Source organism: Oryzias latipes, chromosome 20, assembly GCF_002234675.1.
Source record: "Oryzias latipes chromosome 20, ASM223467v1".
In the NCBI taxonomy this organism is placed as follows: Eukaryota; Metazoa; Chordata; class Actinopteri; order Beloniformes; family Adrianichthyidae; genus Oryzias; species Oryzias latipes.
Window position 1 is genome coordinate 13,905,412 of NC_019878.2, and position 25,477 is coordinate 13,930,888.

Below are 25,477 nucleotides of genomic sequence, written 5' to 3' on the forward strand. Positions count from 1 at the left end.
GCAATCTAATCTTTTTTCTCTATATCTTACTTTTTGGCCTTCCTGTCTTTAGTATTTTCTGTTGCAATACCTCATTTCCTAAGTACAAAAGGTAAGAAAGAAGGTGAGGAAAATGGAGGGGGTAGAGTACACCTGCCTTATTACTGCTTTGTGGATGAAGGATACAATCACTGCTGGCATTTTCACAAGATACACAGCCAACTAACACATATTTTAAAGTGAAAGAGTTCAGGGGGGAGGAGGTGTGAGAGGAGAAAGGCAGGAGGGCCCCAGAGAGAAAGAAGAAGAGACACAGACAGGCCAACAGGTTGACAGAGACTGAGAGTCAGGGACAGGGAAAAAAGGGAAGAAAGAGACAGAAAGCTGATGATATAGACAGTGAAATGAGCAAGTGATAGAAGTGAGAGGAAAAGAAAAGTGTTGGGGGGGAGCAACCTGAGAGAAATCAAACAGGGGCTCTGTGCAATTGTGGTGCGTCGGCAAACGAGCGTGTTATGGCAGCCCGCTGGGACTTCCCCGGCAGATCGTGCTGTTTCCCAATCTGTTCTGAGGAGCGGCACAGCCCCACATGGGGACGTGTGAAGGCGTCAAGATGGGATTGCTTAAGACAGATGAAACAAGGTGTTTTTGATGCCATCTCGGGCGGACAAAAGCCTGATTTCCTGTTTTGCCTGCGACACAAAGGGGGCTGTGTAGTTTGTTGAGCAGTTCAAGGCATTTGGTTGTCAGGGCTGTAAATAACTAAACACATGAGAGGTGAAGTTATGAAAGAGCTGGATCCACATGTCAAACACAGAAAAATGTGTCATACATTTTTTTTTATTGCTGTTTAGAATGATTCACACTTGTAACACGCATGTAGAGGCAGTCATCTCATCAGGTGTTCACACATTTAAGCTAAATCCACCTTTAAAATAATCATTTTGACACCATCTAACCCAGCCTTCCAATACCAGAGGTCATCATGCCAGGCTTTGTAATGCCAATCTTAATTCTAAAGGCCGCTTGAGTTGGCGTGCTTAGGTTTTAAGGCGGCCAACGGGGAAATAAGGGAGCAGCATAGGAGGGAATGAAGACATTTTAGGGGGTGATGGGAAATGTCTCACTTTTTGTTTTCGTACACATTCATGCAAACTCTCACAAACTCAAATCATACCGTGTTCGGCAGAAGAGCAAGCGGTGAAGAAATGGAACCCAAATTTAAAGTGACACTGTGCATTCCTCTGCCCGCTTGAAGGCCCCGCTCCGAATCACAATGGCGCACAGCTCGTTGTTTCCGACGCACACACACAGGGTTAAGACTCACAAAGAAAATTATAAAACAGCCAAATAAGCATGCTTTCCTATTTATGGAATCACTTCTGAACATATGAGGAAATGCATTTACATCAAATTGGCTCAGAAGCTGGGCATTATTAAGGTCTTCTTTGTATATCAACTCAGCTTCCTGGCAGTAACATTTGTAACAAAAAGCTTTTTTAATGTTTAAATGAGAATTTTAATGAGAGCCTGTGTTGCTTTTCCTTTTGAGTCTTTAAGAGCTCTCTAAATCATTAAAACTTGCTCTTTCTTTGATTTCAAGGTCATTTGAAGAAATAAGGCAGCCTTAAGTGGCCCTCAGACCAAAAGTGGCCTATATGCCAAAGACCGCAAATGAATGTAGCCTAATGCTTTTTAATTTGCATTCATCTTTAAAAACATAGAGGAGCCATCTCCAACTTATAATAGGCTGAAATGGCAGTTGGAGGCCCTCTAGTCATTAGTGGCAATGTGGCTGCTCTAAAATGAAGGCCTTTCTCATCTTGTTTCAACTTAGGCATATTACTACCAAGATGCATTAGCCTGTTGTTCATTTCTTGTTTGCCTGAATACAATACTTCTGTATTTGCATCTTTGTGTGCCCACATTCTGTACATTCTCATATGGACTTGCCGGCTTATCCGTCATGTGAGTGTGAAGACGCGCAGGGCTGCCTTTCTGGAAATGCGCGCATTAAAACAAAAGACACTGGAAATGGGGACTTCGGGAGGAGATGACATGCATTGTTTGTTAAATCGCATGTTATGAGACGACTCTGTAATTATGTTGTCATCTTGCTGCTTTTACAAAGCAAAACTGGGCCTCTACAGCGTGCCTTCTCCTCACTCAAGAATCCTCACTTCAAGGTTTAACGGTCAAAAGCAACAAATTCCTTTTGGTTTTGGGTTATTTGTCTTTAAACCACCTTTTCAGCTTGTGGAAAATACATCATTTTATCTTTTTGTGCAGTCCTATTAGCCTGCATGTAAATGACAGACCTGATTTCGACCTGTAAGACTGCAGAACAACAGATGGGTGGTTTTTACAGTCTGCATTGAACTGATGAGACGGCAAATAACAGCATTTCCTATTAAACACAGCAAGAATAGTATTTTCTTATTTTGTCTTTTTATTCCAGCACATCTTCCTCATTCCATTTGCTTTTCTTTATCTCCCTCTATGTTGTATATTTCTGTGTCCTTCTCTTCCCCCCCCCCCCCTCTCTGGAACGATAGGTGGTGTGTCTAAGAAAAACTGAACATCTCCAGTGAAATTGGTTTTCTGTGAAGAAACTGATGGATCACTCTATGTTCCTGACAGGAGTATAGGGGATTGTTTATGCCATACAAACAAACAAATGTATTCATACACACACAAGCACACATATGCAAGGGTGAGAGGACAAGCAGATTGTTTATGCTGAGATGGAATAAATTTTTATGAGCTATAGATTGCTGTTTATGGGAAAATACTCTTTTAAGCTGCAGGAGATGTAATCTAGATTGTAGCATGACCAACAATGAATTACAGTTTTGGAGGAAACAGCTGCAACAGCCTTCCTCTCTCGCCTCTTTCTATTTAGCACACATGAAAAAAAAATCACAAAGACGCAGATTAGTGACAAAATGTTACTGCTTTTATAAAATAAAAGGAGTCCCACATTGATAAATAGAACAAATCCATATGAACATGCTCTCACACCAATCAGACCCATCTAGGCATGATGGGAAAATAATGTCAGCTGAAGTGCAATATGAATCCAAAAAGCTTTTCTATGTGTAAAAATAAAAACCACCTCTATAAAAATCAATTTATAAATTTGTGGACTTGTAACATGCAAACAATTTATTACCATCTCAGAACATAAAAAGTTACATGATTACTTTAAGAAGGTAAATACTAAGAACTTCCAAAAAAAATTAAAGCAAGTTTTTTACTATTTACACGTTATACATTTTTTCAGAACAATGGTATTTTCCAGCAATAACAGACAGCAGTATGTCAATATACATGTTACTTTTTAAAAATGGTAATTATATATACAAAATTAGCACTTTTAGGTTTAAAATGCTGCATTGTAAAAAATAGAAGCGATTTGGGTGCACTTTCTATAGATCATAATGGTAAACATTACTAAGACAGCAACTTTTATTACTGTCTGCTGGAGCGGATTTTTATTTTCTTCTTTGATTAAATTCCTTTAATATATTTACTTTTTCTTTAACTCCATTTTTAACACATTTGACACATGCAATAGCTCCAGGAAAAACTAAATGTATTCCACCCATATGTATATATGAATGAATGAATGAATAAAATGATTATCAAGTCCCGGACCCTTTCAAGGACAAAGTGCAGCTGTGTCCACGGTTAACTGTTGGAACCTTAGGTGCATGTGTCTTTGTTGGGTTTCTCTAGAGCCCATTTCCCACATTTGTCTATGTCTCCGTTCCAGATGTTGTCTTGATATAGAATTTTCTTGTATTTGTGTGAGGAGTTGTCATGCAATCGCGGGTGTGTGTCTGTGTGCTGCAGGTCTGTCCACAAGGATTTTATGTAGTTATATTTGTGGCGCAACGACAATCAACTTCATCCCAGAGTGCAAACGCAAATATTCATCTCTCCCTGCTCCCCTCCCTTGCCTGTTTGGTGGCACTCGCATTCAAATGCAGCAGTTTGCAGGTGGTGCAACCGGGAAATGCTGTCCTGTAATTGCGTCACTCCATCTTCCTGTGGTGAGGTAGCCGATGGCTCACTGCCAACTAGCCTGCAACTCACCAGAATTACCAACTGAGTGAGGGGTGGGAGAGGCGCGGCTTCATTAAAATGCAAAATCACCACTTCGGTATAGTGTGGCGCCTTGCACCTTCACTTTTCCTCCGAGGCAGCAGCCTTATGATAGAACGAGTATATGTTTGATGGCGTGCAAATGTGTCTGTGTGACTGGGAGTGCGCATGAATCCAAAACGCCTGTGTGCTTGATAGTATGAAGAGTTGAGCTGCGGCGTAGGACTGGGGAGATGCCGTGGGGTCGGTAAGCGCGTATTTGACTGTGTGTCTGAGTGTGTGTTTCTCCATGTATGTGAGGCAGAGGTGATAAATCAGAGCAAGGTAAAGGCTTTTTAATGCAGCGGACCCCTCTCCCAGCCTCCATCCTCTGTCAGGGCTCAGTAAAAGATGAGAGCCCCCTGGGGAACAGCACTAGCCCGCAGCATAGCCCCACTCTGCAGCAGATCTCACACACACAAGCGTAGCCACCAACTGGGCCTTGTGAATGAGTGAATACATGAATAACTGAATCTACTGAATGCATGAATACATAAATAAAACTTTTCACAGGAGCCACATTTATTGATGAACCCCCACTCCATACAAATGTGTCTTTCAAATGATTTTCGAATGAATTCCTAAATGATTTATGGCTGGTGATATTGCATTTAGTTCAGAGAAAATGTTTTCGTACCAAACAGAATGAATATTTGGTTCATTTCTGCCTGCGCTCCTGAGGTCAAACTGAGTCTTTTTTCAATGATGTGCCTTGAGTCTTGAGGCGGCCCCAAGTTCCAGGGGCCGGATATGAAAAATATGTGGAATTTGCCAACATCTGACAATACTTAGTCGGCAATATATCTCCTGTCTGATAGAAAAATGTGTTCTGAATTGCAGATACGCACTCTCCTCTGGCAAACCTTTTTTAATTTGACTTTGAGGGAAAACATGCTGGGCCTCTAGATAGACAAGTGGAGATACGACTGCCGAACGATGTTAAGGCCTTTGTGGATGGGGCAGAGTGGACTCCAGCAGCTTGGCTCAGAAGACAAACACTAGAACTCGTGAACATAATACTTGACAACCAGTCCAGAGTATCAGTGAGGGGCCCTGCAGAGAAAACAGCCTGCTTTGTTTGTGAACGGGATGAAAACAGAGAAGGATGAAAATGCGCACAAGTTGTTTCTTGGTTGGAATTTCAAATAATTTAGGGTACCAATTTATGCTCATTCTTCAAAAGTGTTTAGTTGTTATGCATTACTAGCCAATGAAGGGCGGCTTTAGGTTTACAAGACCTTTTTCTTGGAAGGCCAGTTTTTGAAAAACAAAGACAAACCCAAGAAAAATAATAGACAAAAGCTATTTGTAACGAAAAAAAGTCATATTACAACATAATGCATACTTGAATGAGAAAATGATTGTTCACATTGTGCAAAAATAATACATAGTAAACTGTGCTCCAGAGCTTATCAATACTCAACTTAGAGGCTGTGGTTTTTATTGAAAGAAAATAATTTGAAACTGACCTCATAAGCTACATTTTCAACTGTCGCAACAGATATTGGATGCATTAAAGTCCCACTCCAATTATGTTTTGAGCTATTTTAAAAACTTTTCCTGTATCATGCTTATGCTGTTTTTAGCCAAAGTCAAAAGATTTGTTTCATTTTCCAGGACAAAGTTTCTGCAGAGCAGCAGCAACCTCAACTTAACATTAGCAGTACAACGCAAATGGCGAGCAAAGTTGGAGCTGTCAGTACAGTTTTTAGCCAGATGCCAGCTCAGTCAAGAAAAATGAAGACTTACAAGGATCTAATTGTCCTCAAGTGGATGCATTGGAATGGAGCTGAGCTGGGAGCTTGTGGCCTGCTGATAGTAACGCCTAATTCACTGCAACAAGCATTTTCTCATCTGCTTCTGAGTCACAACGGTTTGAAAGGATTCAGAAACACAATTTTAAGTTTGATTTGCTTTAAATATGTCCTCCATCATGAGAAAAATGCCTAAAGTAATTGTTAAAAACAATTTTCATTGGAGTGGGTCTTTGAAATAAAGCATGACAGATGATAATTTCCACAACTCCTGCAAGTGTTTGAAAAAAACAAAACACACAACTCAGAGAGAACCACACAGTCCATTTTTCATGTAAAGCTCCAGAACAACATTGAAGTTGTTCTTTTTTTTTCAGGTTGCTGCTCCATGTTCACTCAAGAGTCTATCAGCTCTGACATTGTGCAGCTCTGCTCACATCTGGGTGTTTGTGTGCTTAGAAAGTGTGTCTCAGTTTGTACTGTATTTTATGCCGAGGCGAGAAAGGAAATGAGCACGCTCCCCGTGTGTTTATTGTTCTCTCTTGAGCGTGCGTGTGTGCGTCTCCGTGAATTTGTTGGACTGAGCAGGTTAATGGTGGTTGACACGTGCGGTTCACTGATCTCCTGAAGGAGTCGAGACTCGCAGCAAAACCTTTCACGTGCACGTATCCATGACAACCAACAATAAGGAAAAGAAAAATGAAAAAAGACTGCTGAAAACTGGAAGATGCTGAAATGCACAAATACATGGTCATTACCTGGCTGCCTCATATTTAACATGGTTAGGCTTTTTCAGCCAGCTGTTCTCATTACAAACTGCAGTGTACTCATGTAATTTAGAAATTCCTTTTGTCATTTTTCTCAAATTGAAAATGTATGCTATGTGCATGCGACCCAATGCTTTCTTCTCAAAACTTTTACTATTTATGAAAAACTGTTTCTACAAGGCTCCTTTTCCTATATTGGCAGTGATATTTAACAAAGCGTTGTTTATTAGTAAATTAAAAGAAAGATCCTCAGATTGATGAGCTGTTGTCAAACATTGATATCTGAAATGACGCTACTGAATAAAAACTTTGTAGTTACTGACAACTTCAGGTTGATATTCCATAATTAGGCTTCTATGTTCATTAGTTTCTGGTCTAATCACATAAAGTAAATGATAATACAAATTGTTTAAACAAAAAGTTAATAATTGTGAGCATCAAAGCATACTGAACTTAGGTTTTCCATTAAAATTTTGTTTGAAAATGTTATCTTTTGTTGCTAACAGTCTGCAAGGGAAAATGATTGAGTAGACATAAGAGTTTGACTATTGTGTGCCCAGTTTGTGCCCACGTGTAGAAGTCAGAGTGCATGACTCCTTTTTCATCTTTTTAAGAGGAAATAGAAATAAGCACATGATGTCCTGAATTACATTCCTGGACAAGCAAAAGTTCAATCACATTTGCAGAAGTTATCAAAACTTTCAAAGAGCTCAGCTGGCGCCTTAGGCTACAGGAAATTCACCGGGCCATCTGGAGGGATGTGTGCAGATTATGTTCCATTTACTCTGTTCTAGACATCAGTAGGAAAAGGAGCGAGACAGCTAAACACACGCAAAGGAGTGGAAGATGCACACAAACACAAGAATGCTCGGATTTGGCGGAGGCTGCCGCGGGCGCGCACAACACACCTGCATTTAATCCCCCATGATGCCCTCTGGAGGTCTGCCCTGTCCGCTCCCTGTTCCTGTTTGAGCGCAGCCAATTGAAGGACGGGTCAGGTACAGTGGACTTATTCAGTATGTTATTAAGGTTAAAAAGTGTAATAAATGTATACTGATAACACACACTGCTTTTTTTTTTCATTTGTCACAGCAGCTCTCATGTTATTTCAGAAAGAAAACAGTTGAAATGGGAAAAAGAAATGTTTTTGATGTTTTAATCTTGTTCTTGGTGCATTTTTCTCATGATGGAGGACATATATGAAGAAATATAAGCTTTTTTGAGTATTTTAAAATTAAAATCATTGTGAATCAGGAGCAGATGAAAAAATCTAGTTTGAGAAAACTTGTAGGTGCAATGTACAGTCTACCACAGCAAGCCACGTGCTCCCTGCTCTGCTGTGCTCTGTTACGAGGCATCTGCTTGTAGACGACTAGATCCATGTACTTCTTTGTTTTCTACGTCCCAGCTGGTATCTGGCTGAAAACTGTACAGCTGGACATCTCCAATATTGCTCGCCATTTTGATACATTGGTCATTTATGCTGGCATGTAAACAGATAGATGTCGGGAACTGTGAGGGGCTGACCCCGCGGCAACAGTCCCGCCCAAAACTCAGGGGCGAATTTCTACATAAACTCCTGCTGCTCTGCAGAATTTATGTCCAAGAAAACGACGCTGATTTTTTAAAATTTGTATCTAAAAATAACACAATCGTAAATAAAACACGACTGCTAAGCCTTTTCCAACAGATCAAAAGATGATCGAAATGAGACTTAAAAAAAACAGTAAAATTTGCAGTTGACAGAAATGGTCAGTGATGTACAAGTGCCAGTTTATATATAAGCAACACTTTTTAAAAAGTTTTTTTTAATCAGCTGTAACCTATTTTGTTCTCTTAATAAGCAGAAGACAGATTTTTTTTTAGTTAGTTAGAGTTAAAGATTAGCACAACCTTTGTTGACTGGTCTTATAAGACACAACACCCTACATTTTAGTTTCATGGCCTTGTCTTTGTTCATCTAGGCTTCACATATTGGGGTGAACACACATGTAATATAAAAATAAATAAATAAAAAGAACTCAAATTATCTCCAGTCTTCTGAACACAAAAGGGAAAAGGTCAAACTGCAGGCAGTCCCAAAGCAGCACTGCTCCATCTTTGTGTGAAACGCAACCATACAAACCCTCAACACCATGATAAAAGCTCAGGAAATTACTTCCTTATTTTAGGTGTGATTGATTGTCCCCCTGACCTGTTAGAGTGAACCGGTGGTTAAAAAGAAGAGGCAGACTACGATAATTGGGCCCGGTGGTATCCAAAGCCCAGCAGGTGTTGAAAGGAGTCTCATAATACAGGTACCTGCAGCGGATGCAGCCCTGAACTCCAGCGCACCTTGGATTTCACTACCTTGGAGGAATTTTGGCACGTCTTTTACTGAACAGATGAAATATGAAATTCTTGGAACTCCCACTGATGCATCGGTGGTGCCGCAAAAAGACATATAGATGTCAAAAATCCTTAAAGGTGTCAACAAATAGATTTTTTGTTCAATTTTTTTGTCTTGCCATTAGAAAAATGTGATTCCCCCGATGTCAATTGTTGGAAGTATCCCTCCACTACAAGAGGAAAGTCATTCTCAGACCTGTTGAGAAGCAGATAAAAGCTCACACTGTTAACGGCAGGATCAGAAATGGAAATTTTGTTGAATAGACACAGATGTTTTTACTCTTTAATTTCATTAGTGAATCATGGGGCTCTCTGTGTCCTTCTAGCTATTTCAAATGAAGAGGTAAAAGCCAGGCATGAGCTTTAATGATTACATTCTTTCTTTGAGAAAAATATGCATGTACTATCCTTTTTATTATCTGCAAGCCAGGGGCTCTGTTCCAATTAAAGATTACCACAGATGGACCATTCAACAAGCACGCACACAAACGAACCTACAATAGGTACAGTAAAGTACCCCGTATTACAGGGCCAAGAGAAGAGCTTTTTACTTTAAAAACTATTTAATCATGAAAATCAACGCCTCACATCAAAGAAATGGAGATGAGGGACAGGCGGATAAAGAGGCTCATCAAAGAAGGAGATCTAGTTAGGATTCACCGCCCTAATTCCCTTTCTCTTAAAACCATCGTCAGAGGGGGCACAGGGCCAATTTGCTCCCTAAATGGCTGCGTGTGAATGTGCAGATTGCTTTGCATAGCCGTTGGGAATCTGTGCTTCTTCCTCTTTTTCTTCTCCACACGGAGCCCGTGAATTAGAAAAGATTCAAAGACAGATAGGCTTAACTGAGCCCCAGCTACCTTCCTTAAGTCCAGAGCTCCGCTCCAACTACCAACTAATTCAGTCCATGGCCTAACTCAATTAACAGACTTTAATGCAATGTTTCTTCTTTATCTCCCCTCTTTTCCTGGGATTGGGGGACTTCAATTAGAGTTCCAGAGTAATATCAGCAAAAAGGTTTGGATTCTCCATCTGTCTGAACGTTAAGACAATGACATGTCCCAGTGGCATTAAAGTTGATCATATATGCATCCCTAATCTCAAACATCTCCTTAATCTCGCTTTATGGGGCTTGCTTCACATTAACGTGTTGTACTGCATAAAATATTGACAACCAGGCCCTTCCCGTCTCTGGTTTTATATGCATTAGTGTTGGATTCATTAGTCAAAATGTCCTTGATGTGAGAGGGGACCTCCAAGGTTCACCCTGATGAGCACCATGTTTTCTTTTTTTTTTTCTTTAAATAATGTCAAACTAATCATTATCTAGGATAGACACACCCACTGCAAGGTGTATGTTTATATTTTAGTGCACTGAGGGCCTCCTTCAGTAATTCCATAGGCCCATTAAAGCATTCTAGTGATTAAGCTTGGCCTTGCATCGCCACAAAGGACATCTAAGGACATAAAAGACCTGCTGAATTTCTAGGACAAATAGCCAGTGAGATAAATAATTTAAGCCTCCATGGAGATCTGGCAGCGGTGATCAGGAGGACAAATATTTCACGCTTTATCCTTTCCACCCCACGAAAACATTACCCTCACCTAAGCGCAAATGCGCCAACAAATCTGCAACCAGCAATAGGCTCTCCATCAAGCCTGCGTTTCCGATTGATCATCTTGGCAATCAGCAATTAAATACAATGATGAGAGCTGGGAAGTGAGCAGGAAGGAGAGGTGGGAGCCCCCCCACATCCCTCCCACTCTTCTCTTGTCAGCCCGGGAAAAGCTTCACTCAGCTGGGGTGAGTTTGGCCCCGGGGCTGGGCTCACTCGTGGAGGTTAACTTCAGCATAAATAAGCATCTTTGGACTCATTACAGGGATTAGAAAGTAATTCGCCTGCAAGGAAGGAGACGATGCCAGGGTTTTGGTACAGTTTACTACAGTCTTATAGGGGCGAGGGCCCTTGAGATTACAGAAGGGGAGAGATGGAAAGGCAGCAAAAGAGAGAAAGGCCAAGGGAAACGAGAGGATGGCTGTCAAGTGTGTTGTGAGTCAATCCAAGCCCCCGGCTGCCCCCTTGATCTTTAGCATGTTGGGGTGCTGTGAAAACGGATAATAGGAGCCAGAACGAGCGGGCCTGTCTAGAGAAAAGTGTGCTGATTGTTATAACTTTCCCTCATCGCTCTCTCCTCCACTTAACTAAATAAAACACCCAAGAGGTAGCACTCTATCAATTTTAATGATGTTGAAATACAATTTAGGCACAAAATACACAACAAATGCTAATATGGCCATGATGAGAGGCATCAGAAATTCCTTTCCATTATTTATTCAGCTGACTTTCTGCATTTTTCATCAGAACAAATATTCCCAATTCAACAAACACACACAGACACACACACACATACATACATGAGCACCATCACAAAGCCAATTTGGGGCATAAATCAACACATTCACTCATCAAATATATGCTCTGTGAGGTTCTCTGCGGTCTGTCCGCTGCACCAAAGACAAATAGTTCCAGCCAAAGTCCAGCCAGAGAAACAGAGGGCACAGAAGACTGTCAATATACACACACATATATTAAACACAGCAGGGCGGTGTGTGCTCAGAACAGACAGAGTCAAGAAAGATCCCGTCATAAAGTCATATACGACTAAATCTTTTCAAGAAAAAGACAAACACCAGGATTGGTTTAAACCATCAAGATCAGATTCTTCTGATTTAGCTGACTCCGTTATTCATGATTTGATACAAAAATACATTTTCATGAATTATTGTGTTTCTTTATTTGTCTCTTGAGTAGTTCCTGTTTGCTAGGACGTGCTTAATCGATCTGACTGCACCTTCATGTTTAGCGGCTCAGGTTGCCTCGTCTCAGCACCACATTTCGGACAAGTGAGGCGAGCGTCAGCGATCCTGTGGCTCTTTATGCAGTAGTAGCAGAAAACGTGTTGGCAGCCCACTGTGTGAGGCATGGTGGGCCACTCTCCGCACAGCCCGCACTCCTTCCACAACTCTCGTCTTTCTCCGCTTTCTTTCCTGTCAGAACTTTCTTCCCCGAACACAAAAGAAGACACGGCTGCTTTCAGCTTCCTTGTGTCCATGAGTGGTAACAGAAATATGAGGAAATCTGCAAAGCCGTGCCACAGCAGTTCTCGGTTCATGTACTGGTAAGTTACATCCCTAGTCACGTTGGGCTTGCTTAAGACAGCCTGAGCTCCGGCGATTCTTTCCGATAGGATGGGGTGGCGGCCATTTCTTAGGAAAATAAAGAAGTTGATGAGACTTGCAAACTTTGCAACACCGGAGACGAGCGTCAGAGCTTTACGAAGACCTTGCTGGAATAAACCATCATCTCTTTCAAACACAGATCCCCTGGAACCCAAACCGACGAGCGGTAGCAGGGAATGGGAACGATCCTGGAGCCAACGGGGACCTGCAGCGAGCACGGCCAGAACTAACTTCTGCCTGGGCGACAGCGGCCTGTAGCGCCGAGCCAAGGACCCTGCTCTGTGATAGCGAAGGCTTAGTAAAGACTGGCCCACAGTGGCGCTGTTGGAGTACAGTGTGAACCGCCAAAGCAGCAGATAAAGAAGGGCTCTTAATTCTGGCTCCACGGGGGTCAGTAGACCGGGCCGGCAGTTCTGGAAGCAATGAGAGAAGCGGGTCCACAGCAGCTGCTCGAGGGCCGCGTCTAGCTCCAGGGCATCCAGTTGACTGATGCGCAGCACGGGAATGTGAGGATCAGGACTGGCGGCTGCTTCCTCCAAACCTGCAGCAGAATATCAATGAAGAAAGGCGCGTTACAAACACTTTTAAACTGTTTCACAACAGTTGCAAACTGAATCCACTAAATGTAGTGCTGACAAAACTGGATTTAAACCCCTGCAGCTGATAAGACAAAAGTGGCACACATGATGACTCAACAGCCCCAGCAAACTGATGACCTGCCACTGCTATCAACAGGCAAGATAGTATTTGATCTATTTAAGTTACCAACAACGTGCACACAGTCCTACTATTACAGGACAGCTCTGTCTTTGGGAGGAATGGGGCCCTGGAGGTGAAGCACATCTTGTTAGGAGGGTTATTTTTCTTTATACATGGGAAAGGAAATCACTTTTCACATGAAAAATCCATCCTAAATTCAAGCTTTGAGCTGCGCCATGCAGAGGAGCAGGGGGTCTTAGACTTCTTTCTGCAATGTGCAAAAAAAACACACACACAGGCATACACACATACCCTGGAACAGGAGACGAAGCCCAGGGGCTCTCTGTGCCTGCTCCCTCTGGAGATAGGGGGTGTGTGTACAAATCACATCACCAGGGATTAGGCTAAAGGCACAGTCTCTAGTACACCATAAACATTTGCAAGATGTGGAACAATTTTCTTCTCCCTCAAATTCAACTCCATATGGGATTGCGCCATTGTCATGTCTGGGCTATTTTGCGCCGCAGACGTTCCCAAACTGCTCACAGTTCTCCAGTTTTATCTACTCTTTCCTCAACTGAACTGCTTAAGAAGAGGAAGACCAAGGAGGCCTCAGATAGAGCGGGAAAGAGAGACGGAGAGGCCTCTTTTGACAGTGGCTTTTGTGTCTCACCGAACAGGATTTGTCACAAGCCTTTAAAAAAGATTTCAGACGGGTAAATATGGCAGTTTTGACAGAAAGGGTGAGAGAAGACAGTCACTTAAGACGTTTCTCAAGGAGGCGAAGGTAAAAACACACACACACACACACACACACACACACACACACACACACACACCCACACACACACACACACACACACACACACACACACACACACACACACACACACACATCCCACATCTGGCGGCAAAGCTTGGGTTGTATTGTAAACAGGACCATCCGTGCATTCAAAATGTTTGAAAGGAGCAGGGATACACCATCCAACTAAGTTAATATGAGCAAACGAATGAAAAGGAGTGAATTCAGGCTGAAGTAAGCAGGTATGACAAATTCATTGAGCTGCATTCCAAATCCTGCCATGTTTAGTGTTTAGAACTTCAGCAGTGACAGGAAAGGGAGTTTGGATTAACAAAAAAATAAAAAATAAAAAACATAACGAATGTATCTGCTAACCAGTAAACAGGCTCTGTTTGTTTAGCCTAATCTAAAAGTTTCTTCCTTGATGGGAGAAAATATGGAGATTATGTGCCTTGTGTGTGTGTGACTATACATGCACGTGAAGGAGGGTTTTGATCTATGCAGAGCTTTAATGCAGTGCCAAAATAATCTATGACAAGCGTGCACGCACACACGCACAAACAAAGAGGCACACACTGCCAGGTGGAGGAAATCCCCGTCACAGCAGCAGCAGCAGCGGCGGCGGCGGCGGCGGTCCTCTTGGGAGAGTAAACCCGTCCGGGTCCAATAGTCTTTTCAAAGCCTTTTATCGAGCAGTTTACAAGTTATGAATGAATATGTTTTATTTGGGGAAACATGGTATTGACAACCACCTATCAATAGTAATGTGACTATTGTCAAGGGTCTGTCAATATTAATGTAATTATGATGTAGAAGGATCAGAGGGATGCTGGAGTCGAGGGCCAAGTAACATCTCCAACCCACTGCCATATCAATAGCTGGGATTGCTATTGACAGCTTCCCTTCAGACTTGCAGCACTTGCCAAATATATTACAAGCAGACACATGAGTCAATGCAGAGCTGCCTATAAAAATTAAGCATTTGAATTTACACAGCTTTTAGCGCGGACAGCTGGAAATCCATGTTCCTTATGTAATAGTTAAAAGTCAAGACCAGGATGTATGAAGTGGTAGCAGTGAGTGGGCTGCAGGCCAGACATGGAAACAGGAGGGTTTAACACCAGAAAAGAAGCAGAACTTTTTCAAAGTGTTTTTAGAGTCCCACTCTGATCATCTTTTAGTCGATTTTCAAAGCGTCCCTAGTGGTCTTTTCATTCATCTTCTACCGTTTATTCCCTTTTGGGGTCACGGGGCTGCCGGAGCCTATCCCGGCTTGTGGGCGAAAGGCAGGGGACACCCTGGACAGGTCACCAGTCTGTCGCAGGGTAGAGTGTCTGCAATCACACACCCACGCACTCTCACATTAACACCTAGGGACAATTAAGGTTGACCAATTAACCTATGAATCATGTTTTTGGACGGTGGGAGGAAGCCGGAGTCCACGGAGAAAACCCACGAACCGGGGCCTTCTTGCTGTGAGGCAAGAGCGCTAACCACTACGCCACCATGCAGCCTAGTGGTCTTTTATTAATGTATATAACATATTTAGGCATTTAAAAAAAAACTGTTGTCACATAGTTTATGCAGGACAGCAGTAGTTCATTAGAAATTCCTCTCTGAGCTGTGGGCAGGACTGCTGGTGCAGAGTAAGCCCACACCGCCCCTCCTCGCCCCCCCATCTGGTGACATGCATTTTCCGCTAGCTTACAGCCCCTGACAATCCAAAACTGGTGCAACAAAAATGGCGAACAATGTTGGAGCTATTTGAAAACAAAGACGTACATGGATCTATTAGTCTGCCAGTGGATGCATCAACATGTAATGCCTGCGCATTGTAGCTTCTACGTCACAACTACAAGCTTTTTCCAACGGCATTTTTTTAGTCAGCTCCTGATTCACAATGATCTGAATGAAGAAATATTTTGAAATGCAATGCTAGCTTATTTTTTTTTTAAATGTCCTCCATCATCAGAAAAAAATGCTACAAGGAACATGTTAAAAACATCAAAAATGGGATTTTCATCAGAGTGTATCATTAAGTAGATCACAAACTTTAAATAAGGGTTTAAAAACAGATTAATTAAGTATTTATTCATTTTAGCTTTTGTAATACCCAGAGAACCCGTCTAGGTGGAATAATAAATTAACGTTAGATCTTTTTGTGTTGTTTCTTCTTCGTGGTTAGGCATCCTGTTCAGACAATTATGCAGACACAAAGACGGCTACAAACAACTGCAATTTCTAAGCTGACAAGAACCCCACTGCAACGCTCCTTGAAGACACGAGGGTCCATGAATAGGACTGCGGCAAGAAAAACACGCGGAGCACCAGCATGGAGCCCCACAGGTGCGGTAGGTCCTCTGAAAGCTACACAACGGGGTGCAGCGACAACAACTCCACAAAAAGATGGTTAGACAAAGAAGCAGACAGTCTGCTGCCTGCTGGGAGTTGCCGTCTACCGACACAGTGAAGCAGGAAAACGGGAAAATGGGAGAAAGGAAAAAACAGATAAGGTCAGTGGGAGCTGACCTTGAGACTGACTGTCGCAAAAAAAAGGTGGGGGGCCACTGGTGCTGCATGTTTGGCTTGGCTGTGCTGAGGTAAAGGCATCCAGGGAATAGCCTTATACACAGAGGAAGATCACTCTTTCTTCTTGACCTTGGCTTTGGTGTCTGGGGGAGGATCAGGGTGTTTAGGGCAAGGGAGGGGGGGGGGTGAAACCTGGGGGATGCAGGGAAGATGAAGAGTCTCTGGGGAAATGCACTTTTTCTGCAGCAGAGAAACTGTGTCGCTGCTTGCAGGGCAATCATTGCTCGTAAGGTGAAGACGGTGGCCAAAAGCCCAGCTTTGGTGCTCGAATTCCTAAGCACTTAGAAATAGTTGTTAGCATAATGCAAGTGCTGAAATAATTCATAAACGCTCACTTGGCTTTGTGTGATTCCTGGAGAAAGATATGGGCTTGCATTGGCAAAGCCTGCTGGATTACAACTTTACATCTCTCCTCTTTTTCATGTAAATTAATTTGTATAAAAGCAAGAGTGGATAAAAATTGAGCACTTCCAGTCTTGTAATTTTTTTCTCCCCCCGGTCCCTCCATTTATTGCCCGTCTTTTGCCAGGAACGAGTGCAGGCCTATTAGCCGAGGCTTGCTAATGTCCTCACTCCGAAAACAGATGAGATTGTCAGATTTGGAACTTTTAAGAGAGTGATGTCATACAGCAGACCACAGGCATTACAGGGACACAAGGATTACCCAGGCGGTAACAGACTAATTGTTATGAGTGTGTTTTTATGAAAAATGAATGGCTGCAGATGCATGGCGGGGTCTTCCGGCTGTCTTTGCATCACACACTAATGCTTTATCAAGGCTCCCCTCTTTTCTCTAATCACCCAAGACTCCTCCAAGCAACAAAGAGCGCGGAGCAATTTATTGCCCAAGCAGAAAAGAGGAAAAAAGAAACTTACACATCAGCGTAGGGCAGCACGTCTGACAACACAAAAAATGTGCTCTGTTTAATCTGGTTTGCTCAGAAGGTGAATTATTTAAAAGAATTAATTGATTTCATGAGTACAAAGGTTGAGTATGCTAAGACTGTATGAGTAATAAGTACATGGGTTTGCGGACAACAACTTAAAAAGTCATAAATCATTTAGAGGGCAGAGCTGCACAATGTATGTGGAGGGAAAAAGCAGAGCAGCAGAACAGCTAATAAATGGAGAAAAAAAGCTAAATTTTTGTCTTTAATAGGTCAAAGAGAGCAGTTTGTGCTGATAAAATATGCCATTTCTTTCCTTTTTTACCTTTTTTTTTTTGCAATAAAAGAATAGGAAAATTGGAAATGGAAACAATTAGGTTTTCATACAGTTCCAGGAATGTATGCGCAGCCAGAATACCCAAACTAAGTAAGGGACATTCTTCGTCTTCTATGAAACCTATAAAAAAATGTCAAGGTTGAAGTTTATTGTAACATTGAATAATTGCTATTTATACTTTTTACGATAAGTAAGTGCTTTTAGAAATATTCTATGAACTCAGTTTTTTTTTGTCTCGTTTGAGAAAACGTCAATTTCTACAGCAATTTACCCATTACACCTATTTATAAGATATACAATAATCAGATTTTTCACTTAATAAAATAATCTAACAAACTATGTGAGACTATGACCTTTTTGAAGTGGATACTGTGTTAACCAATAAGAAATTTATCTAGAAAAAGTTGCACAAACAAAAAACAAATTAGTAAAAATGCAATAATATTGGATTAGAAGTGAATAAGCCAGTAAAAATTATACTATGTTTGAAAAATACAAGTAAATTCATTAAAAAGCAAGTTAGACAGTTTTACTTTTTTTAATATGTGTACATTTTTAAATAAATAAACCCGACAACTGGTTAAAAAAATGCCTTAAAAGGGGAGAAAATGCATTTGAGAATGATAAAAAACTACAAAAACATTCCTCACATAATATATTTGTAAGCAAAAACCAATCAATCTTTAATAACAATAACCCCAAATGTGTTTCATATAGATAATAAAGCTTGTGAATTATGTGATAATCACATAAGGGATTTAGTTTTGGCAGTGTGTCAGATAGTACAGTCAGAAAGGCGAGATATAACCAAGAGAAAGATAAGAGCAGAGGAGAGGAGGGATGATTGGGATGAGAGAAGTGCTAAAAATCAATAAGATCAACTTTACCTGAATCTTAATGCTGAAGGTTTTGATCTGTGTGGTTGATTATTTTGGGAAATAATGGAGTTATGAGCTTTACATACAAACACGCACTACACACGTCAATCATAGTTATATAATAATAATAATAATAATGAATACACAGTCTCGGTATCCTTCGATGGAACAGTCTGCACCTCAGTTGCATCATTGAATTCACTTTTCGTGACAGATAATTGAAAAACACAGCTAAACACAACGGTGAGACAGCAACAAAACTAGACGGCAAGCAAGCCTTGCGAGTTTTTTGCCGTTTGATAAACAGACGATCCTGTTTCGAATACCTTGCTTTTTATGCCGCAATATTTTTTTAAAATAACACATTTCAGAATTAGAATTTCTAAAAACCGTAAAGGAATGATCAATTACCCATTTCAAACTGATGGAATGGAGAATGCAGAGCCACTGTACCCTCTCACGACTCCACACACTGTTTTTCCGGGTTGCACGCCTACACCCCGCCCTTTCGGGAATCCAACCAATAGCGCATGAGAAAATTGAGATTGATAAACCTGTGTTGAAAATTGGCCAATCACATCACGCAGCGCCAACTCAAAAGCAAACGACTAGCGGATGTGCGTCATTTTAAAAATCTTTATTTGTAAAAGGATGTCGACAAAAGTTTGAGAGAAAACGATGGTAAACAACTTATAGACACACAGTTTAAGTTTTAAAAAAACGGCAAATGAACGGCGTTTAAAGTTATTTCGGGAATATAAAAACAACTTAATTAAAGAATAGAACTAATAGTCAGGAATAAGAATAGCTTGCTAGCCAAAACATACTTGCAGGTGAGTAATCTTGTTTAATGATGCACTTCAGTCGGACATGACATGGATTTCAAATCATGTTTAATGATATTCTGCTATAATATTCACATTGAAATATTTTGTCCTGCTGGCATGTTTGTTTATATACTTCAAAAACAAGAATTTTTGGTCTAACATTAATACCAAACCCCATATTTTCATCATGCTGAAAAATATTTGTTGCACTATTTGTAATGGCAGAGTTGTGGTTAAAATATCATACAGATGGGAATTTTCTGTCTGTTCAATTCATAAGAAGATTAAGTCATGTTGATAAAAACGACAATTCTTGCAGCACTTCAAATTGTATTACAACAACACTCATTTTAAAAGTAAACAAACTGTTTTTTTTAGGTTTTGTTCATTCAATGCTACCCTTACTGGAAAAAAGAAAAAAAAAAAAACAACAAAAAAACAATTATTTTTTTCTTTTCTTAAATGACACAGGTTTGCTTAAGTCAGTCCCAGGAGATCGACAGTGTGTCTACGTTTCGCCTGATTTCCTTAATGCTATCACCCATCCACTTTTAAACTGAAGCACATCCTGTCCAGCATGAGTCAAATGTTATAACATGACCTCTGTCCTGTCAAAGAAATGACAGGAGGAAGCAGTGTAGCAGACGAAGCGGTGCTTTCATAAAGCCGCAGCACTTGTAACAGGTGGCAAATTGCATTATGTTTCCATCTGAGCGGCAGAGATCAGGAACACAGATCCACACTCATATTTAAAAAAAGAACGGTTTCTAATCATCGGGATTGTCATGTGACATCATTTAGCTGAAGAATGTAGCCTGTGTGAGCTGGACTGTGCATCAAAGGGGAAATAACAAGGTTTTAGAGATGGCTTTCGGTCAGCCAGCCCCAGCCGAGGGCCTGCTTAACAAAGTTATGTATTTAGAACCCAGGAGCGCCCAAGTCCTAAAGGTTTATGTTGACAGTTAATCTTAAAGCTCGTCCACTGGAAATACAACACTTGTCTTTCTATGAAGAAGATGCAGAACAGAGATGTTTCTAGAAATTAAAAAAAAAAAAAAAAACATCTGTGTCACTTAAATTTTTTGCAAATGCATTTTAAAGCAATTTCATTAAAAAACATTGCAGAATTCTTTTTGTTAAGTTACTATGTAAGGAAATATTTCCATCAACAAACAAAGAAATGAGAAAAAAAAATCAAACCACATATTTGATGCCTCAGGAACAGCTGTACATCAATATGGAGGTCAGTAAACCCTTTTCTCACCAAAATTGAGGTGATTTAATTTTTCAGGACTAACCTTAAAGTCACACGACTTACTTTTGGTAAGTAGTTAAATCAAACCACTGAAATGCATTTTGTAGACAAATAACTGAAAAAAGGATGAATTTACTGCATGGGCAAACTTTCCACAGTTAGAGGCAACAAATGTTTGGGTAGACACTCTGCAAGTTTTACCTAAACTTTTGAAAAGCGTAGTTTAGTTCCTAAAAAAATCTTTAACCTTTTACATGAAAGTTTAAAAAGTTTTTGCTGACTTGATTTGTTACTTAAACAGAGAAACAGCTACACACAAAAAAGATTTGCTATATTTCATTTTATTTTTATTTATTGACCCTGTTTAATATTCTAAATTTCTTTTTTTTTGGTTTTGCAGTTTTCCCAGAAGAGTCTTTGTCCATGTCTGTTAGAACTCAAGTGAAGACGATTGAGGATCTTGACAGTAGGACCAGGTGTTGACACTGTGTGGTTTAAAATCACACGTCTTTAAAGCACACACTGACTTATGGATTACTGATTTTTCCTTCATTATTCATTAGCTGGTTTACTCCTGCTCTATCATTGTTTCTGGTTTAAAATGATTTGCGTTTTGATCGTCTGTGGCTGTTTGTCCTGTTCACCTTTATTGTTTGTTTTGTCAGCTTCCTTCTTCACGTTTTAGTTTAGTCAGGCTTTTTTCAGATTTAGTTTCCTTTGTCTTGGTTAGTTAATTTTGGCTGTTAATAGGTCAAATATGTTTCTATTAATATTTCTCTTTTCCTCTTTTTTTGTAGACAAAAGTGTGGGAAATCCTCTTCAAATTCAGCATGTAAAGGCCAATAGCATTCTGATGTTAAAGCCTTCGGATTCTTTTTTTTGCAGTGGAACAGTTAGTTTAATGTTGTGTGATGAGGTTCCACATTTTTATTCTTTAATTTTAGCTTTTACCTTTTAGACATTTTTTTAAGACCCACTCAACTGAAAATTGTGGTTTTTTTCTGTTTTTAACATGTTCCTGTAGCATTTATCTGGTGTCATCTAAGATAGCACAAGTGTTAAAGAAAGAAAGTCCACAATGCCAACTGAAATGACTTGAAACATTCAAAAGAAACAATAAATTAAAATTTATTGAAAATTAAATAATCCAAAGCAGCCATTACTTTTGAGTTGTTGATTAACAGAATTATTTTAAAAAACAAACTAATGAAATAGGGCTGGACAAAAATGATGGTACCTATAACTTCATGTTTTGTTGCACAACCTTTTGAGGCAATCACTGCAATGAAACGGTTTTTGTATTTGTCAATGAGCCTTCTGCACCTGTCCACAGGTATTTTTGCCCACTCCTCATCAGCAAACTGCTCCAGTTATCTCAGGTTTGAAGGATGTCTTCTCCAAAGGGCATGTTTCAGCTCCTTCCACAGATGTTCAATGGGATTCAGATCTGGGCTCATTCAGAATAGTCCAACGCTTTTCTCTTAGCCATTCTTGGGGTTTTTTGCCTGTGTGTTTTGGATCGTTGTCCTGTTGGAAGACCCATGACCTGCGACTGAGACCAAGCTCTCTGACACTAGGCAGCAAATTTCTATCCAGAATGCCTTGATAATCTTAAGATTTCATTTTACCTTGCACCACTTCAAGACACCCTGTGACAGATGCAGCAAAGCAGCTCCAAAACAGAACTGAGCCTCCTCCATGTTTCACAGTAGAGACAGTGTTCTTTTCCTTGTATGCTTCATTTTTGAGTCTACCAACATAGAGCTGATGTGCCTTACCAAAAAGCTCCAGTTTTGTCTCATCTGGCCAAAGGACATTTTTCCAGAATCTTTGTTGCTTGTCAACATGCATTTTTGCAAATTCCAGTCTGGCTTTTTTATGATTTCCTTTCAACAGTGGTGTCCTCCTTGGTCGTCTCCCATGAAGTCCACTCTGGCTCAAACAACGACGATTGTTGTGATCTGACACTGATGTACCTTGATCTAGGAGTTCACCTTTAATGTCTTTCGAGGTTGTTCTGGGCTCTTTGGATACAGTTCCAACTATCCGTCTCATCAATTTGTTATTAATTTTCCTCTTCCGGCCACGTCCAGGGAGGTTAGCTACTGTCCCGTGGGTCTTAAACTTCTAAATAATGTGTGCCACTGTCGTCACAGGAACGTCAAGCAGCTTAGAGATGGTTTTATAACCTTTACCTTTACGATGTTTGTCTATAATTGTGTTTCTGTCCTGGGACAATTCCCTCCTTGGCTTTCTGTTGTCCGTGTTCAGTGTGGTACACACCTTTTCACCAAACAGCAACATGACTATTTGTCTCTCTTTAAATAGGCAGACTGACTGATTATGGGGCTTAAAAACAGCTGTGATGTCAATTAAAGGACATTACAGCTGTTTTTAAGCATCATGACCCCCTGGGCAATTAGTTCTGAGTCTTTTATGGAGGTACCATCATTTTTGTCCAGCCCTATTTCATGAGTTTGTTTTTTTAAATACATCTGTTAATTAACAATTCAAAAGTAATGGCTGATTTTGATTATTTAATTTTCAATAAATTTTAATTTATTGTTACTTTTGAACGTTTCAAGTCATTTCAGTGAGCATTGTGGACTTTCTTTCTTTAATTGAGGGGTACCAACAATTTTGTCCACCTCTGTATATTTTATAGTTTTCTTGTGGTAGAAATTTAAAAGAGACTTTAGAGAAATGAATTAAAATATCCTTACTCTACATCAATCATCATCCTGTGTGACCGAAAACATTTATTAAGGACCCAGTTAAATCATCTTTCAAGCTATTTAAAAGCATTCTCATTGGTATTTAAATTATGATGCCAAAACAAGAAAAACTTTGTTGTTTTAGAGGACATAGTTTCTGCAGAGCGGCAGTGATTCTTTACAAAATCTGCCTCTTGAATTGTAGGTGTGACTGTTGGCCTAACATTACCAGTGCAACAAAAATGGTGAACAATATTGCTCCTGATTAACAGTTTGAATAAAAACAAATTCAAATAAATTCCATTTTAAGCTTAACTTTCTATATAAATGTCCTCCATCATCAGTAAAATGCCACCACAACATGTTAAGAATATAGAATGCTTTAAGATTTTATATGAAGCATAAAGAACATCTATAGAACAAAATAACTTGTATACAATTTCAACCATGAACGAGGACAGTAAACATATTTAATTTAGAAGCAGAAAATGAGAAATGAATACAGTCCAGAGTACACTCTATAAAGTCCTTCATTGTTTGGGCAGAATTTTGTCACCATGTAGAGTAATGGCAATAGAGAAAAGCAATTAGAACAGCATTGAGCTATGCAACCATTTCCTGTTGTTATGCATAAAAAGAACGCATTCTTTGTTACAAAATTCCATTCTTGAATATAAATTAAGGAGTAAGTCAAGAGGAGAAGGTCCACTATAATTATCTTTAAAGGCTGGGACCTCAACCATTGTCCTCTGAAAATTGTAAATTAGTATTCTTTCTTTATGGAGCTGTGTGGAAAAAAAGATCTCTCTACCTTTAACACTTTTCAGGAATGCATCAACACACCGTAGGACTAAATGCTTTATCAGCACTTAATGTAGTGACCTGACGTTATTGTTCCATTTCACTTATGGCCAAGCTTCTATCCATATTCACTTTTCTGAGTGGATTTTGCACACAGAAAAGTGATTCTGGCCTATTATAAATTGAAGTACTTATCTAGTATTATGAAGAAGGTCTCAAGGCAAGCTTTGTGTGCTGTCTACACTACACATGTTAAAGGTACAGTAACACGGTGATGCGTATGTTCTATTATTTAGAGCAGTTCATTTTCTAATGGAACTGTATACATTTTTTTCTGAAATTGATTTTAACATAAAAAAACACAAAATAAGCGTAAAGGGTAAAAAAGTTTAAAAAATTGATATCATGCACATTGTCCTGCAGTTTGTCCAAGCCAAAATGTAAAAATTAATAACCAAAGTCAGATGGACTTTGTTTTTGTGCTTCTTCTGCAAATGTCATTTCTCCAACAAACTACCGGTAGTTGTTTAGTTGAATGAGTTTTAACGTTTTTACTTGGACACACAATTTTAAGGCACAAAACCATTTGTTATTCCAAGTGAGCCCACTTTTTAGCTAGCGAATATCCATTTTCACTCATCTTAAATTAAGGTCCTGCTAAATGTGTACAGTTACTGTTTATTCTTTTTTTTCTGGGTCTAGATTGGTAAACAAATGCAAACAAATGGACTGCCTCTCTCAACAGTCTATTAAGATAGTCAAGGGACAATTGTGTGTTTCTACTCTGATACCCGTAATGTGAAATCCGATCAAATGAGGAGCATTTAGAGCTACTTATGGACTGTTCCACCATGTAAACGATGCAATGAGCTCTGTAATAAGAGCTCGGCTAACGTCTGATTGAATCGTAGTGTATGGTCTTGTTGATCCACTATATGGCTAAACTCTAATGGACACTGAACCAAGTTCATTTTGCGGTCATAATATTATGAAATTCAAGGCTTGTATTCTCTTTTCTATTGCAGCAATTAGTCTATGGTCACTTTTTCCTCTAGAGGCAGACCAATTTAGCAACAATGTCGTTTGAATGACAGATAAAGTTGAATTGAAAGAGTGAGCATGATCCCTGATCATCATGCTTTTTTATTACCGGTATATAAAATATTTCTCACCCTATATGTCACTTACAACATTATGAATTCAAAACAGTTTGCTCTTTTTTTTCTGGTTGGTTTTACTTTGTCTTGCAGACAAGAAGGAAAACATCTCAATAGCAAAATTAAGTTTTGTTAAATCTATGTATTTTTCTGTCACTGCATTTCTTCCCCAAGTTGTTCATGTATATTTGTTTCTGAAGTGTTATGGAAGTCCCAGCCATAATGAAGGTCTTTGCTGTCTTTAGTTTCCTTTCTA

The 25,477-nt window shown here is 39.9% G+C and overlaps 1 protein-coding gene across 1 annotated transcript; it reads right to left on the bottom strand.

The window, feature by feature from the left end:
- Nucleotides 1-11,258: 11,258 nt before the first annotated feature.
- On the bottom strand, nt 11,259-18,990 carry pex2 (peroxisomal biogenesis factor 2). The gene is made up of 2 exons (XM_004081224.3): nt 18,879-18,990; nt 11,259-12,816 (listed from the first exon to the last, which is right to left on the bottom strand). The coding sequence occupies exons 1-2, from the start codon at nt 18,880-18,882 to the stop codon at nt 11,858-11,860; spliced, it is 963 nt and encodes a 320-aa protein (XP_004081272.1). The 5' UTR covers nt 18,883-18,990; the 3' UTR covers nt 11,259-11,857.
- Between the last annotated feature and the right edge of the window lie 6,487 nt (nt 18,991-25,477).